We start from the raw sequence: 17,185 nt of genomic DNA, 5'->3' as shown, positions 1-17,185 counted from the left end.
GTTTTAACCTAACCATGGCTGACACACTGCATGTGGATCTCTCAATCTCTGCCAACAGGCTATATGTACAGCAGAATTATGTATTCCAATAAAAAAATAAAAGCAAACATGTTTGTAAAAAGCAAAGCAAGTCATTTTGAATTTTCTGTCAATTCGGCTTGACCACTATATATTGTAACAAAATGTTCTGCGTTAACAGTATGTTCGCAGTGCAACCTCAGCAAGCTCCAGTTGTTTTGTGTGTGTGGTCTCAGCTGGGTGTGCTCTCAACTCGGTAGGGTTGTTTAAAAAAAGAGTAAAAAAAAAGGCTACTGACAGAGAGCACGCTAAGCATGTTCGTGCACACACGAGGTAAATTGGTCAGGTGTGCGAGAAAGGAAAACCACAAACTCTGTTGGAATGCAAAGTCAGCGACACGCCTTTTGTATAAAACGGATGCGCCTTACTGGAACCAGCAGGGCTATTCTTGACCTATGGCGAGGTTGCCCCATTTATTAGGCCTACCACATCCAGAAATTTCCAGAAATCTTCTATAAGCGAATGAGACTATAATTTAAAAAGCACATGGCAGCAGGGGATATTACACCTCTTAAAGGTACAGTTCACACATTTGTGAAGGCTAAATCTGCTTTTTACAGTATGCCAACCTCATGGCCTCTCGCAGACCGGAAATGCCATGCATTCAGAAAATAAATGTGGATTCCCATGCCTTCTTCACACTTCAAACATTTTAAGCGCATTTCAAATTGGTTGGGAGTACCATGGGTTTCCATGCCACTCAAGATAAAACAGCATACATAAAGGGATAGTTCATTTTTAACCTCATAAACATGGTTTGTATGCAGGGATGGCATTTCTTCTAAACTACCCCAATCCCAGCTGTACTGAAATGGTTTACTTCTCCACTCTGATGCTGTTGGTTTGCCCCTCTAGTGCAGAGTCCAATATAGTTATTCTAGGTTGCAAGAATCCACACAGGCTAGACTTCTGCCAATGTTGTACATGCGGGGCGCTCATATTATTTTTGGATTTACTAGCATTTATACCTGTAGCTCGTATTGTTCATTGACTACAGTGGTGCTGTATGCACAAGTAACCTAGGCTTTGTGCCTTAACAGTGTCTCTTACTTGTGAGGTCTCCTCTTTGGGCTCACGTCGTGTAGCCCTGCATTTCCTCACACTGCAGCCAGAGCCCGCCTGGACCTTGGTCCTAGTAAGCAGCCCGGTGCCTGAGCTGAATTAGCCATGTGAAGTCAAGCGTGGAAACTATGCTTTCGCACGCCACTCAAATATGCAGCCTGTGTGGGGATAAAATGGGAAAAGAAAATGTCCCAGTCTCACTAACCTCTATATGGTTTCTTTCACTTCATTTCATTACGAGAATAACTATTTACTCTAATATGTTAGACTATACTTACTCTTCACTAATTTAATGAGGCAAAAATAACAATTTACTCAATTACATTAGACTATTCCAACTCTTAAGTCCATTACATTAGACTAACTTGTCACTCCATTACATGACAGTAGACTAACTATTTCATAACTATATAACTATTTGCCCCATGACATAAGACTACACCAACTTACATTAGACTAAAGTCTAGACTAACTATTCAATCCATTACACTAGAGACTCACTTTTCACATGGGAATTCCACAAGTGCCCTCAGACAATAAATTAACACCAACCATAAATTTGTTTATTTAACCCATCATTTATCAACCTGTAAAGACCACCTCACAATGCATCAACTCTTGCTTCGTGATCATGGATGTCAATGTGCATCCACATTAAGCAGACAGTATGGGGGAGGTGTGTGTGTGTGTGTATTCATGAGTACATTCCGCCCTGCACCTGTGGCGTCTGTGCTGTGAATCCATGAATTACGAGACGGGTGGGGATGTGCTCAGACACGCAGACACACCACTGCCTCCCTGTTGCTCAGTCTCTCCCTCTTACTCTCTATTCCGATCAGAAAGTGGTTCATCCAAGATTCAGTTTATGTCAAAAAAATAAACGGGGCTCAGCAGTAAACATTACCGGCTTGTTCCCAAAACGTTTGGTTTACCAGGGAAAGTGAAAATACCATCATGCTATTCACTCCAGAGATCCTGGCTGGAACCACCGCTGCTGTAGATCAAAACCTTCCTCTGGTCACCATAGGAACCGCAGCTAAAAAACAAAAGGGGGGGGGGGGGTGGGAAGACATGGAAACCGGGGAGGAAGGGTTGGCGGTGGGAAGACACAGTGCCTCAGAGAGGCCACAGCCCATGGGCCTGACCAACGGTTACTCTTCCCTCGTTCATCACAACCTCAGCTATGAGGGGCCACCGGCAGAGAGCCTCGTGAAGAGTCTGGCCCCTGATCAGGGGTTTGACATAAGAACCAACACAGCCTCTTTACACAATTCCCGTTATGTTAGAAATAGAAAAGGAATCCTTGAGATGCAATTCTTTTATTAACAAAAAAAAACAATGTATAAAAAAGTGTATGGTGACGACATTTAAAACTTGTAACAAAAACATTCACAAAATCTTTTTCTATTTTTATTTTCTCCCTATACTACCCATTCTACATGGAATATTTAGTTTTTGGGCACCACATATCTACCATTCTCTTAGCAATGTTATTCAGCGACAAGTTAAACCAGGAAAATGCCCTTTACATCACATTGAACCGAAAATACATTCCAATGGAGTGATACTGCCTTATCTTCGACTTCCATACCAATGTGTAGATATATATATATACATAGAACCATCGATAAGGTATAAATATATCCTCTTTTCTAACTATACCCCAAACTAGGACAGCTGAATAACTAAACAAAAAATACTTGTACTTTTTCTGAGCATTACTCCTAAATCCCAGGTCCATAATGCTACTGACGTATTATAATACACACGTGTTGTGATGGCCGAGCCAAACTGTTTTATGGAAGGTATGGCAGCGTTGTACTCTGACAAGGAGGAACGTATGTGTATCCATACACTCCCCAAACCACAGGACTGGCCTGTGGTTGACTTCACATTTCTATTGGATCTTGTTGGGTGGGTGTATGCGTGTGTGGGCGTATGTGCGTGTGCGCGACAAAGCCTTGAAATGTATAACAAAGTCTGACTGGGGATCGATGCAGACAGAGCAGAGACAACTCGTCTCCATTGTTTTTTTTTTCCTCAGACAGACAGAAAAAGAGGGGGGGGGGGGGGGGGAGACTTAATCGGAGTAGTGGCAGGAGTCGTCATCGTCGGGAGTCCACTGCGGGGGGGGGGAGTGTGTGTATGCGTGTCGGCGCCGACCGTCCATGAGTGTGTGTGTCAGTGTGTGTCCGGGTCTAGACGGCGGCGGCGGCGGGCAGGGCCTGGGGGGGGTTGCTGGCGGCCGGGGCGGTGGTCTGCCGGGGCAGGGTGTACATGGCCCCCAGGAACTGGTCGGCGATGCGGCCCGCCTCCCGCAGCCCGCTGAGCAGGGCTCCGTGCACGGTGGCCGGGTAGTTCCTGATGGTGTGCTCCCCTGCGAAGAACAGCCTCGGGACGGGCTGTGGGGGGGGGGGGGGGGGGGGGGGGGAGAGAGGGGGGCAGAGGGGGGCAGAGGGGTGAACAATCTGGACCAAACTGAACGAGTCCAAACGACAAGAGGTCAAGGCTCAGTTATGGTTCCACGTCGACGCAGCGCAAGGGGGTTCACGGGCTCGTTACGTCCTCGAGGAACCCTCCTTTGCGTCCACCGCAAGGGCCGGACGTGCGCCTCCCGAACATGGTCACCTTTGGGTCGAGGCGACGCAGCAGCGAGGGCTGTGATTGGTCCGCTCGCTAAAACCCGACGCAGAACCAAAACAGGTTCCCGACTGCGTCGAAGTGGAACCATAACTGAGCCTTTAGTCCTGATTTGTATGATGAAGAGCGAGAGAAATGGACAATAGAAGAGAGAGAAGGAGGGAGAGGAGGAGGGGAGGGTACTGAGAGAGACTGAGCTCATCAGTCAACACATAAATATGACTGGGGTCTCATCAATCTGCATGCCAACTTCAAAACACCCCCAGAAACATCTGTGTTAGGAATGACTCCCAGTGCCCTGGCACTAGTCATACCATAATGTAGGCTTGGCTCATGTCCATTCTGGCTCTCATGCTGACACAGGCACACAGACATCACGACACCCAGACCCAGACAGACACAGGCACAGACAGACAGACAGACAGACAGACAGACACACAGCCAGCTGTACCTGCGAGGCTCCTGGGATGGCGGGTCCGGGCGTGATGGGCTGAGCCATGAGGTCATAGTCGTTTCCGGAAGAGCCCGCAGCGACGTACGAGTAGGACCCCCGCGCCCAGGGGTCGGCACGCCAACGCGTCACCACCGTCTCCTTAGGCTGCCATGGCAACCAGAGCAAACCCATACACAACACAAAGTTGGTCAAAAGGTTTACTTGAATATTAAATCAAACAAAAAATGATGTTGACAATTAGAAAAAAAAAAAAGTGCTTCACAGCTGGTTGGTGAATCATTCCCAACGCTGGCCGCCGCAATCTTGATCCTTCTGGTATTTAACCGTACATAATGATTTATTGCGACAGCTGGCCCTGGCTGGGACCACAGATATGAGTGCCAGTCGTGTTAGCGCGCTTTGTGTGAAGCGGCGATGCGAGTCTGCACAGCGACCGATCTGGCATTCCAGCGAAAAAAAAAACAAACAGACTGGAGAGCCGGAAGAAAAAATGTAATCCATCACCATTTTTCTCTGGTGAATGGAAATGTACTGAAGGGAGGGCCCCCAGTCTTAACACATGTCAGGGCTACAGAAGGGCCTTCCGAGATACAGTCGCACTGTGGCGATACCATCGAAACAACAAGCAACCAGTTCCCCTGCACTGGGGACACGATCTCCAGGGCTCCAGATCCAAATCAAGACTGCCCCCAGAGCGATGGTCCTCCTCCACCAGGAGGACCCTGGAGGAGGAGGTGGAGGAGGAGGAGTGTGGGGGTACCTGAGGCACGGCGCTGCTGCCGAAGATCCCCTTCAGGATGGCCAGGCAGCGGCCCACGATGACGTCGTCGCTGATGTTCTCCATGATGCCGGCTGCCTCTCCCGCCATCAGGGCCAGCAGGATGGGAGCTGGCAGACGAGGAGAGGTTATTGTAGTGATTCAGATTGACTCCGCTGGACTTGGGACATTGATCCCATGCATAAATAATAATGAAAGAGACTGTACTCAAAGTTCTGTTAGAGGTACTTTGCGTACGATGCAGAAATTCCTTCTCATTATTGGCCCGTTTAGTGAACTACAGTCTGCTTGTGCACTAACAATGAGAGTGGTTTGAGACACTATCACTCAAACTAATGTTGAGTAATTATCGTAAACTAGAAAATGCATTTCCTGCTGAAAATGCAAGAATTGCCAAAGCAAATATACATCAACCATCAGACCATTTTTACCCCCGACTACTAGTGGGCACTATGGGGGGGGGGGGGGGGGGCTTACCTTTGTAGAGGTTCCAGAAGAGGAACAATTCCCCGCGGCTGGCAGTGGTGGAGCCCACGTGACCAAACAGGTTCACACTGGGGTCCCAGAAGACGCGGTCGAAACACAGCACCACCTAGAGGGAGGGAGGAAACAGAGCAGATCAGTGACACACATTCAGCTTACAAGGTCACAGGTACTGGTACTCACAAGTACATTTTATTTATCTAGCAATTATTCAGTTATAGCCATTCAGACTATAACTAACCCTAGCTCTAACACAAGAAGGATCCCTCCTTCCAGGTAGGGTCGGGATGGCAAAGTGTGCAATAGTGGCCAAACATGTCTTGGATCTCAGCTCTGTTCGTCTTGATGTTCCCTATCCAGCTACAGGAGATGACTGTGAATGGGATCCAGGAGAAGAGCTCCCCCTGGTGGTAACAGGGCAGTGCAGTCCTGTTCCCTGTTGCATAATAATGCCGCATTCTGCTCCGTGCTGCAGCAGTTGGCAGCATACTGAGCTGTCTATAGAGGAAAATGCTCAGAGACCCCAGGGGGGGGGGGGGGGGAGAGAGCGAGAGCGAGAGAAAGCATACTTGGCTCCACTCCTAAACTCCTCTTCTATCCGACCCACTCAATACCAATGTTCATCCGGCACTCCAATTTTACAAGAGGGGGTGTAGAAAAACAAAAGCTCCCAGGCTATTTATACGATTGTACCACTTGTTCCAAGCTCCAAACCCAACACCGGTTTTGAATCATATCCGTGGGTGTAGGAGCTGGCAGGATAAAAAAAGTTGCATATTATTTACACATTAAGAACGACTGCTTGACTGGTAGTGTTGGGTGTAAATACACAATTCTCAAAAGCAGCCGTTGCCGTTGCCCCCCCCCCCCCCGGGTTGCTCTGCCCCTCAGACACCCACCTTGTTGAGGTTACCGAAGCCCATTCGCTGGATGGCGGCGGTCTTCCACTCGGGCAGCGAGGGCATGAACTGCACGGCGGGCGGCTGCTGCTTCATCACGCCCAGCGGCAAGGTGCACAGCACGGCGTCGCACTTGTAGATGAAGGTCTGGCTGGTGGAGCGGGTGTTGACCGCGATCACCTCACAGCCTGGAGGGGGAGGGGGGGGGCAGCAGAGGGTGAGATGAACGCAGGGCGGTTCCTCGAGAGATTCATTCATAAATGATGGACTCTCTTCCCAATGCGGCACTGTGCGCCGCATTGGGACGCACAAAGGTACGCAAAAATGTTCACGCGTGTTCATGGATACAACAAATCCTTTTTGGATCACTAAAAAACTCAGATCTCTTCATGTCAGATCCCCTCAAAAAATAACTGCAATAATAACAATTAACTAATGAAAAAGGAAATACAAGTCTGGAGTTTGGCTTGGTGTAGAGTTCTGGATCAAAGAGCTACCAAATAGTATTAAAAGGACAAGCCTAACGTAGGGATGTTTAGTTCGGGTGAAACACACACATAATTGCAATTGTGCGTTCGTTTTTAAGCCAATCCGGTAACTTCCCAGTGTTCCACCATGAGACGGGGTTGACCTTGTGGTTCAAATGTTTGGTTACATTTAAAGTGTCATTAAAGTCAAACCACCTTAACACCTATAATACAGACGGTGTATAAAGAACAGGCAGATAACACCCCCTCAGCTTACCGGAGGCCGTGTATCGGACTTGTTTGACTGCGGTGTTGAGCTTGATGTCCAAGCCCTCGGCCAGGGCCACGGGCACACAGCTGTAACCGTTTCTCACCGTCAGGTGGCTGCCAGTGAACTCAAAGTCATCGTCCTGTGATAAAAACACATCGTTAACCACGTTGTTAGTACTGCGGAATAGATCTTGATGATCACTTCGCACAGCAGTCATTTCATAGCATTTAACATAACAATTAGAAAAAAAAACCTTTGCGTAATAATCAGACACGATGATTGGACAAACGTTTGTACCTGATCCCAGTGTTTGAGAGACAAGGTGGACAGAGGCGTGGCGTTGGCAAACTCCAGGTTGGCAAAGTGCCAGTCTAAGATCTGTCTGTCTCTCGAGGACAAGTAAACATCGCTGGCGTGTCGAAGAAGAAGAGGAGGAAACGGGGGAGATAAAAGGGTGCACTGGTTAACATCACGGCACTCACTCGTCTTAAAAACATGTTGGCCTGTGTTTGATATAGTCGTGTTTCCTGGTCCTGTTCAGAGATAGAGGGCAACAAAAGTTGATTTTCTTGAACTTCATGGTCTTCCTCTTTTAGTCAAGGGAAAAGTGTAAGTGGACAGACAGAGTGTAAACCACTGTGTTAGCACTAGAGCACTGAGGACGCACTCACACTGGGCCATCTGGTCTGTGCCAAAGCCTGTTTCACACCTGTACCGTGCTCATGTATGATTGTGCGTTGGCCTGTGCTCACACTAGACAATCTCAACTGGGCCTGAGTACAGTCGTCTCTTGTACATACGTCATCACGTCGTAATACGTCACCACCAAGCATCCGCTGCTTAGTGCACTGAGACAACGCAGCGATATGATCATGAGCAGTTAACTTCTAACTTGAGAGAAAGTGAAATCCGCGAGCTGCTGATCATGTGAGAGGGGATGCAGTCGTATAACAAAGACGTTGAAAGATGGTGCGATCTACGAGAATGACGCAGAGGAACTGTCCATTACGAGGCTTTTGTCAGGATAAAAAACAAGTGGTCAGCAAAATAAAGAATATGTTGGCGTTTTTGCACTTGTAAATAGTTAGTCGCGTTTATAGCCTACACTCACTCAAAAATTCAAATATTCGGGAGTGTGCAAATTATTCTAAAGAGGTCTAGACTCAGCAGCCCCGCCTTCTCCAGTGAACGAAGAAAGCCCGCGCCGTGACTATTGGGGTATTTTTTATCAAAATCTCAACTTCACTATCGCACCAACATGAATCGCTTGCCGTCATGTTTATTGTTTAATGGAAAAGAAGGGTCACATGGACTATACGTCATCCAGCTCAGGTTGCGTAGCCGTGCGTGTGCGCGTGTCGGCTCATTAGCATCTGTACCGTGGCCTGAGCACACCTCTCCCACGTGTGCTCAGGCCAAGGAACGGAAGTGAACTTGAGGACGGTTGGCGTGCTCACACTAGCCAAACGATCTAGACTTGAGCATGGTACAGGTGTGAAACGGACTTGGGCACGGTACAGATGGCCTAGTGTGAGTGCGCCCTGAGTCACTTAAGTCCAGAGGACGTGTAGATCCCTTGAAAAGATGGCTGGACAGACGTAGAGGAGGTCTCACCTGGGTGGATTCGCCTCCAGCTCCTGTAGTTTTTCTTCAAGTTTCACCTGTAGCTCCACCAGCTCGTCGTACTCCTAAGGACAGACACACGTACGTGGAAGAGTTTGAGCAACCTCCTTGTCTTGATCTGCTGCATACATTGCCACTAGAAGGCAGCCATGAATAGGCTTGCACTGTCAAGAGCGTATTTTCATTTGAAGTCAGCATATCCGGTTATTGGAGATGTTTAATAGGTGCGCTTACACTGTAAGCATATATCGCCAGCAGTGCATCTCAAATGGTGTTGCACCCATGATCTATCCAACTTTAATAAGAGGAGCCTTTGTATGTCTGTCCTTAGATTTTCTTGACAACAGTAAATCTGATCGACTTCACACTGGGCGGGTGTGACGCTAAGGAGGCTGTTGTGTGAAATTATTTAGATGAGCGATTGTTGAGAGCCGGAATAGGAACCGTTTTTGCGTTTAGAACAGGCACTGTTAATATGGGTGTCAATATAAAACACGTTTTTTTCTCAGTCAAGACAGGTTGCTTTGTTTGGCAAGAAGCCAGCAAAGGGCTGTTCTTTACTTAAGCATTTTGTCAAAGCATTATTTATTTTTTTTAATTGCATGCCAGTTCATATGAATTTGTGTGTGCGTGTGGGCGTCCACGTTGAACACACCCTAAAGTGTTCTGGGACAGGTAGAGAGGACAAATAGAGCAGTCAGAGAGTGGGCTGAGTCGGCCCGGTTCAGAGGTTCACCGCAACAGCGCTGGCAGCCACAGCGACGGTGTTAAAACTGTGTCTATAAAAAGCTGCCACCAGGCCCTGACACCCCTACTGCACTATAATAACGCCTCCTACCACTGCACTACTGTGAGCCACACTGACCGCTACGGCCAGCAGAAACCGGACCCTGGCAAAACCGACACATACAATGAAAAAGAATGAAAAACAAAAAACTAACGGAGACAAACGCATCCAACTGCTGACTACGCTGTGAAGCTACGTTTCCTTCGCAATTCTACTCGTGTGCAAGTACACACGGATGGTTACACAAAGAAAGGTCCACGAGGGCTGTGTGAAGCGGGTGTGTGACTCCGGCTCCGGGCTGAGTCAGACGCCGATCGGTGCAGGCCTTGAAGTGGCTGCTATAGACAGTGGATGGGGGGGGGGGGGGGGGGGGGGGGGGGGGGGGGAACGGGTCCGTTCCGGTCCAGACGGCAGCTGTGTTTGAAGCAGCTCTACCCGCGGTCTTAAGTACACACACAGCTCACCGAGAGCAGATTTATCTCCAGCCCAAAATAAAAGGCCAGCGCTGGCTCTAATAGCACATCCAGCCAGGGCATTAAACCACTTAAACACAGCCCTGCGCTGCCTGCTTGAGAGAGTTACAATGGCATGTGGTTAGGGACGCTGAAGCATCCTCTACCTCGCTGGCCACCGTACATCACTTTTATGAGCGAGGTACGCTGGAGGATTTTAATGATTTTACCAGTCAAAGTCACAGATAATGAAAATGAGGTGGATGCAAATCCTGTAGACTAGAGGCCTTTTTGACTCATGCAAGAGGGCCCCATCAATTTGCCATGAAATAGATAAAACATGCATGCCTAACCACCACATTATGATTAATGAAAAGAATCTGCGATGGGGTTTTTTTTAACCGCAGGATGACAAGGGGGAAAACGAGTACTTGATCGTTTTCCAGCAATCTATTGCATACCGTTGCAATCTGCAAACACACATCTCCAAAATCGCATACACATTACAATGTGTGTGCGATTTGCTCTGACACACCATTCTAGCGTTGACCCCGACCGGGCGTCTGGCTGTTAGATTAATCGCGCCGGTTATCAAGACCTGAGCCAGCAGAGATTAGATCCATTAATAATAAACACTTTAAGAAACAAAGAAAGAACGAAAGAAAGACCGAGCAAAAAAAAAGCAGACACAGATAGAGAGAGACAGAAATAGAAAGAGGGAGAGGCAGGAAACACTGCACGGGTTTGGAATCAGACGGGGCTCACTTTGCAGAGCGCGGTCAGGTCCCGGTGCTTGCTCTTGACCAGGAACTCTGCCGTGATGTCCCTGGGCGGCTTCACCTCGCTGGCCTCCTTGTACTGCTGGTGGAGCTCCTTCACGCGCTCCTTGGTGTTCACCATCTGATGGGAGGAGAGGAGGAGGAGGTGGAGAGGATCAAAATAAGATGGTCAGCAAACATAGTTTGGTATTCGTACAAACATTTTATGATTTGTCCATTTTCGTCGTGTATTCCTGAATACCATCAAATGTAATTTTTGGTCGAGATAAGCCCTTGGCTAGGAGAAGAGGTATTGTTGAGGCGTAATTTGAGTCTACATGTCATTGTTGACTTAGTAGTAGCACACAAGTTGGTAAGAAAGGAGCAGGACCATCTCCTTAATTATTCAGATGTCAAATATGAAACAATATAAAACATAAGTTAGGTTCACCTTGTTTAGCAGCTCCTTCAGATCCTCCTGGGTTTTGACAATCTTCTTCCAGTGTTCAATCTGCTCGTCCTTTACGTGTTTTTCCTGCAGCCTACACACACACACACACACACACACACCTTGGTTGCTATTGTGTGTACAATCGGTTAACATGCGCAGTTTGCATAACAGCGATACCATTTTGCCCAGTGTTGATATTGTAAAGTCATGTGCTAGTGTTTGAGTGTGTCACTCACTGGATGACCACCTCCAGGGCCTGTCCCAGGGACACAGGCTTGTTGTTGAGGAAGTTGAAGTCCAGCTGGTGGCTGAGGTAGGAGGTTGCCTCCAGGAGCCTGTTGAACTCCTGCTCCACCATCTCGTCCTTCTCCTTGGGCACCTGGAGACAGACACACAGACTGTTGACAAACAACCTAGAACCTAATCCACCAGCAGGTTACAATAGTAATACATTAGAGTATAGTAGCTTGTACTAGAAGGAAAGAACAGGGCCAATAATTTAGCAATGTCCCTGATCAGTTAAAATATTTGTCTTTAATTTCCCATTAAAGTCATGCAATACCAGGAAGGAATCAATAAAATGGTGACAAAATTTAAAACATAGGCAGTGATCGGATGTCCTTGAAGATGTATTTATAAAATAAACGTATAATTATGTAATTTCCCACAGGGCATATAAGAGCAAGCACGCATTTCATGCAAAATAAAAAGTTATTTCCTAACTTAATGACACAGACCATGCATGGATTTACTCTGCATGCTACTGTAATCAAATCCAGCCAAAAGCAATATATTTCTGCGAAGATTAATTAAATAATTATTAAATGGTATTGCATAAGTATTTTATGAAAATGTCTGTCAAACCTGGTAGACAGAACATCATCAAAATAAAACATCATTAATGTCAATATACATCTCCCATATCTTTGCATCAGTTCCCATAGGGTTCACATTACAGAGGGATAAACTGTTGTGATATTATGTGTTGACAATTTTAATTAAAAGGATGAAATGGAATGCTCATTAATACAAGGTAAGGTACGTATTATATAAATAAAACAATACATACACTCGTGCATCGTTCCCCCTAAAGTTGTGCACCAAAAGATGAACAGGGGAGGGTTTTAGAAGAGGGAAGGGAGAGAAAAGAAAAGGTAAATACAGCTTCACCTCAACAGGTTTGCACAAAAGAAAAAACATTTGCATTGAATTTTCATCTCGGCCGCCGATGACTAAATTCATTCCACGTGATGTTGAGGCTTGAAGAGCCTTTAAACCTGTACAAGGAAACGCCCTTATCACAAATCTAAACAATTCCATTTCCACTGCCGCTGCCCTTACTTACAGCAAACAAATGAGTAAACAGATTGTTTACATCCCATAATAGCATTGGCCTCTGCCTGCTAAACGCCCTTCATTAAAGGGACTGTGGTCTATGACCGGCTAGCCAAAGCAGTGAAGGACGGATCCACTCTTTTGTTTACGCAGTGTGTGGCACGGTTTAACTCGCAGGGAGACAAAAACAGGTCTATAAAGGAGCCTTCAGTCCAAACAGATGCGGGTTGTACAAAAACCAAGAACTTCACATTTACTGTTATACCACACGTTGTTAAATACAAAAGACAGCCTACGCATACCCAAACACACACTGTGCTTTAGATCCATTACCTTGTAGTTAGTGTGTAATGCATACATGCATCCATAACATCAATCCACGTCCCATCTTTAAAGTATATACCCATTTGAGACTTCTAAGACTGTTTTTCAAGGTAAGTAACAATCAAAGACCAATTTAAAAAGTGATTTGATCTTTTTTATATTTTGTCTGCTAGTTAATATACTGGAAGATAAAATAAACTTTACTGTTAGAATAATAGCATATTAGATCTAGGATGTCTGGTTATACTTACGGCCTGGCCGTTGGCTTCATAGAGAGGACACTTCTGTTTAATTTTGGCCAACTCCATGTTGACCTGCTTACTTATTACAGCCATGGGGTTTCCTCCTACACACGCACAGAAATATTATTTAACAACACCGCCCTCTACTGATGGTTATTGGTTACTGAAGCACTGATCAAAAAGCATTGGCATAAGTTCTAATACTTCTGCAGATGAAGGAATGCCATGGACAAATGAAAGTCTCTTACCCAGTCCGGTCACTACCATAGCTCCTAGATCTGCCACATAGTTGCCTTTCCTAAACGTGGCCACTCTGCCGCCAACACGATCCTGTAGAAGATGCAAAATAAAACATTTAACCTAACAGAAACAAATCACTGAACTCAAGTCATGTGGAACACCAGTCCCACCTATTCATATCGGTATTGACTCGTCCATTGACATACCCTGGCTTCCAGAACGGTCACGTCCATCCCAAAGCTCTGCAGCTGCCTGGCCGCAGCGAGACCCGACACGCCCCCTCCGATGATGATGACCTTTCCTGTCTTCTTAGCTGCAGGAGGAAGGACGGCGGTTGAGATATAACCCAGGACTGGTGCACGGCCAATGGTGGCTCGGGGAGACGTTTGAGCCAAAAGGTTCAGAGTTACATTGCTGAGGATAAAAGGATGTTCACTCACTGGGTAACGGCTTGACCCTCTTGTAAATGCCAAAGTTGACAAGACCATGCCTCTCTAGGTAGCTGTGTATTCTGTGGACCAGTATAGTATCACCTGAGGAGATAAAGAGATGGAGAAAGGTTACCATGTGTTCCACAAATAATATACGAGAAGATGAGTAAAGGAAAAAGTCTTAAGTTGAACTCACTATTGTACGGAGCTTCAAGCTGTTGCACGGTGGCCTCAAACGTCAGCTGCACCTTAGGGTTGTCTAGCCACAGTTGAAGCTGAAAGAGGCATCATGGGAAAAATAACAAAGAGATCACTTCACGCGCGTCTTGCCTTTGAAACAACGAGCCTTGTGTCAAGCGTGCGTGGAGGGGCGGGCCCATACCGTGCGGTTCCGGATGAACAGGAAGACCTTCTGGGTCTGCTGGGGCCCGCTGATGATGTCGGGGAAGCAGGCGGCCTCCTGCGACGTCATGCGGTCGTGGGGGAGGCGGCTCTGGAAGGCGGCTCCCTCCACACCTAAGTAGGCCAATCACGTCCACCGCGGGATTAAACATAGTCACCAACCGACGGTACGATAGGATGATGATGATACTTGTGTACATAAAACAGGGAGCCACACGGAAGAAATGATACAAGTTCTAAGCTTTCTATCACAGGATGTAATAAGTGCATGGACATTGGGACACACCTGAGGGCTCTTCAGGCTCGCTGTCATTCTCCTCCTCCGGCGGGGGTGCGGGCGGCGGCACCACCTGCTTCCTCTCCTTCTCTGCCTTGGCATTGCGCTCCTCCTCAGAGTAATATTCGTCCTCAGACAGATTGGCCAGGCTCTCGTCCATCTCGCGGTACTCCACCTGCTGTAGGACGCACAACAAAAAAAGCTCGGTGAAAACCTGGCTCTGGGGTCCGCTGGAAGGCAGGGGCGAGCTTGTGCGAGGGGTGACAACGCTTCACTTTCTTCCATGGCCCGGAGTCTTTATCTAGGGAAGGAGGTATGATCTGTTATTCTTCAGGAGTACTATAGCCATGTCCTTTCTCTGTGTTGTTGTAGATGTAGGCGTGTTCACTGGGTCTTTGTGTGTGAAACAGCCTGGGTTTACTGGGGAAAGATAGCATGGTTATGTGATTTTGCCTTAAGGGGATGTTATAAGACAGAAATAGTAACATATGATCATAAAGTAAATTATCGATTGACTACTGCCGAGGTCCAAGCGATTCTTTGTTTTTCCTTTTTAGAAACTCATTTGACTGTAGCCTGTCCCTGCTGATCTTGATACGACATTAATATAGTTCATTAATGCTCCTTGCTTTACCCACTTTATGGCAACTAGGAAACACAATGTGATAAGGTAAACAATGGACATCATAAAAAACGGTAGAAATGCTGATATATATATATTTCAGGTGTATAGTGTAAAGTGAACGCACAATATACTCACGTAATTGAAATAATGGTAAACTTTCCAATCTTTGCCCTATAATGATACGATTTAGACATTAAAAATAAAAAGGGTTCATATCCAGCAACATGTCACCCTCTCTTGCCATAAAGGGTAACGAAGATCTTAGATGTTTACTTTTGCTCGCTTGCGACGGCTCGTCCTGCGGACTTCCGCGGCGTCCTGCTCCGCCGCTCCTGGACCTGCTTGGTGGGGCAGGGGGGGCCCCCCCGGCTCCCCGCTTGGGGAAGCCCTTTCCTTTTTCTTGACGTCCGCGGGTCCGGGAACAGTGGCCGACGGCCCAGACTGGGCGTCTGACCCAGAGGCCCGTTCCGCCCCAGCGGCGCCGGTAGTGGATGAGGAGGTGGAGGAAGAGGAGCCAGCGTCTGACTTCTTACTGGACAACATCATGGAGGACGTTGGAGGCCTCTCCTAGGGCGGGAGGGGAGGATAGCATGAGTATAGACGTTTCGGTTTTTACGACAAAATATGTGGTTTTGGTGGGGAAATATCTGCCACTTGAATGTGCACAGTGGATAAGATAACAAATGATCAGGAATATAAAAAAGGAAAAAACGTGAATGAAGAAAAGCATGAGCAATGACGATCTATATCATAGGTATCAATATCTTTGGTAGTTGAGTGCAAAACAGCTTTGCCATTTTAAGGGATTTTTAGGTAAGGTTATTCGTTTTTTCAGAGAAATCAAAAATTTTTGACAATCATGTTCTGGTGCCTAGACCTAACATATGTGGCCAATCATAATAAAAACACAACAAGACCCACAACATGAAATCGCTACTTATTCGCCTCTTTACCTTGGGTGAAAATAAATGTACCTGCTGCATTAGACTAATACAACACTAGATTTGATTGGCACTAGGAACTGTATCGCCCCAACCCGTAACACGAATTTAAATGCTGCTGGACACGGTGCATGAATATATGATTTTGTGAAATGACGGCTCTATGGTACAATAGCATTGTTTTACCCATTTCTCCGTGCACCTCGTAATATCCATTCAAACACTAAGAAATAAAGAAAGAACCAGAGATGTAGTTATAAAAACACCTGGCGGCCTTATATTATATTTCATATTGTATTATACCATGCTACATGTTAATCATCCAGAGAACCAATCCATCGTGTAACTCTACCGTCGTCCCTATGGAAAATAGCAAGAACCGGCTAGCTTGCTAATGCTAGCTCTCTGTGAAGCCTGCAGACAGCAAGAGGTTGAGCTAACCACTGAGCCAGTTAGGGGTAGCTTGGTTCATTTTGTCATACCACCAAAAAGGAAAATGTACATTGGTTGAATGTATAAATAGCAGCCTACATATGAATCTATTCCATCGTGCGTTTCTTTCGACACGATTTGAAAAGGTATCGGAGGAAATTAATTGGCGATCGATTGGTTGCGCAAGCTAGCCTTATTGTTAGCTAAATGCTAACAATGAGTGTCGACTAGCAGCAACGGTAACTGTGGCTCAGTAGCAGGTGTGACCCGATCATGACTAGCGAACCTCGTTTTCACATGGATCTGAGCTCGTATACCGACAAAAACATTTAGAGTACCCCTGTTCGCGGCAACATGCTATATTTTGTGCGTTTTTTGTCACAAACGATTGAATAATTATCATTACCTCTTGATCCTGAAAATGTCAACACAAAGGCAGCTTTCACTGCAGTGCCTCTCGAAGGAGTGTCATTTGATTGGCTAAGCTAGACATGGACAAAGTTTTCTGAGCCACGCTGATTGGCCGGATACACTGTCAAACAAAACTGGAGTCATTAGATATTCAAATATTTGCCTCCAAATTCTACTCACAATGCATGCATAATTGCATTTTTATTTGATTGGATTTATGTATATATGTGTTAAACAATAAACATAATTAAGATAAATACCCACAAATATATGGCAAAAAAAACTATGTTTAAAATGCAATGTTCAATATTCACCACCGTAA

The 17,185-nt window shown here is 46.3% G+C and overlaps 1 protein-coding gene across 4 annotated transcripts; it reads right to left on the bottom strand.

The window, feature by feature from the left end:
• Positions 1–2,443: 2,443 nt before the first annotated feature.
• Positions 2,444–16,934, bottom strand: kdm1a (lysine (K)-specific demethylase 1a). Of its 4 annotated transcripts, XM_030356790.1 has the most exons (23): positions 16,859–16,915; positions 16,207–16,243; positions 15,353–15,646; positions 15,215–15,250; positions 14,464–14,632; positions 14,158–14,291; positions 13,972–14,050; positions 13,785–13,877; positions 13,551–13,657; positions 13,353–13,434; positions 13,114–13,208; positions 12,273–12,290; positions 11,440–11,582; positions 11,204–11,294; positions 10,760–10,894; positions 8,747–8,820; positions 7,430–7,541; positions 7,139–7,271; positions 6,395–6,582; positions 5,490–5,604; positions 4,995–5,122; positions 4,232–4,378; positions 2,444–3,542 (listed from the first exon to the last, which is right to left on the bottom strand). In XM_030356790.1, the coding sequence occupies exons 2-23, from the start codon at positions 16,234–16,236 to the stop codon at positions 3,339–3,341; spliced, it is 2,607 nt and encodes an 868-aa protein (XP_030212650.1). In that variant the 5' UTR covers positions 16,237–16,243; positions 16,859–16,915; the 3' UTR covers positions 2,444–3,338. The 4 variants fall into 4 exon arrangements, with proteins under 4 accessions (XP_030212650.1, XP_030212652.1, XP_030212651.1 ...); XM_030356792.1 differs by lacking the exon at positions 16,207–16,243 and having other exon boundaries at positions 16,859–16,934; XM_030356791.1 differs by lacking the exon at positions 15,215–15,250.
• Between the last annotated feature and the right edge of the window lie 251 nt (positions 16,935–17,185).

This window comes from Gadus morhua, chromosome 5 (genome assembly GCF_902167405.1).
Source record: "Gadus morhua chromosome 5, gadMor3.0, whole genome shotgun sequence".
Lineage (NCBI taxonomy): Eukaryota > Metazoa > Chordata > Actinopteri > Gadiformes > Gadidae > Gadus > Gadus morhua.
This window is presented reverse-complemented; position numbering and strand designations above follow the sequence as displayed.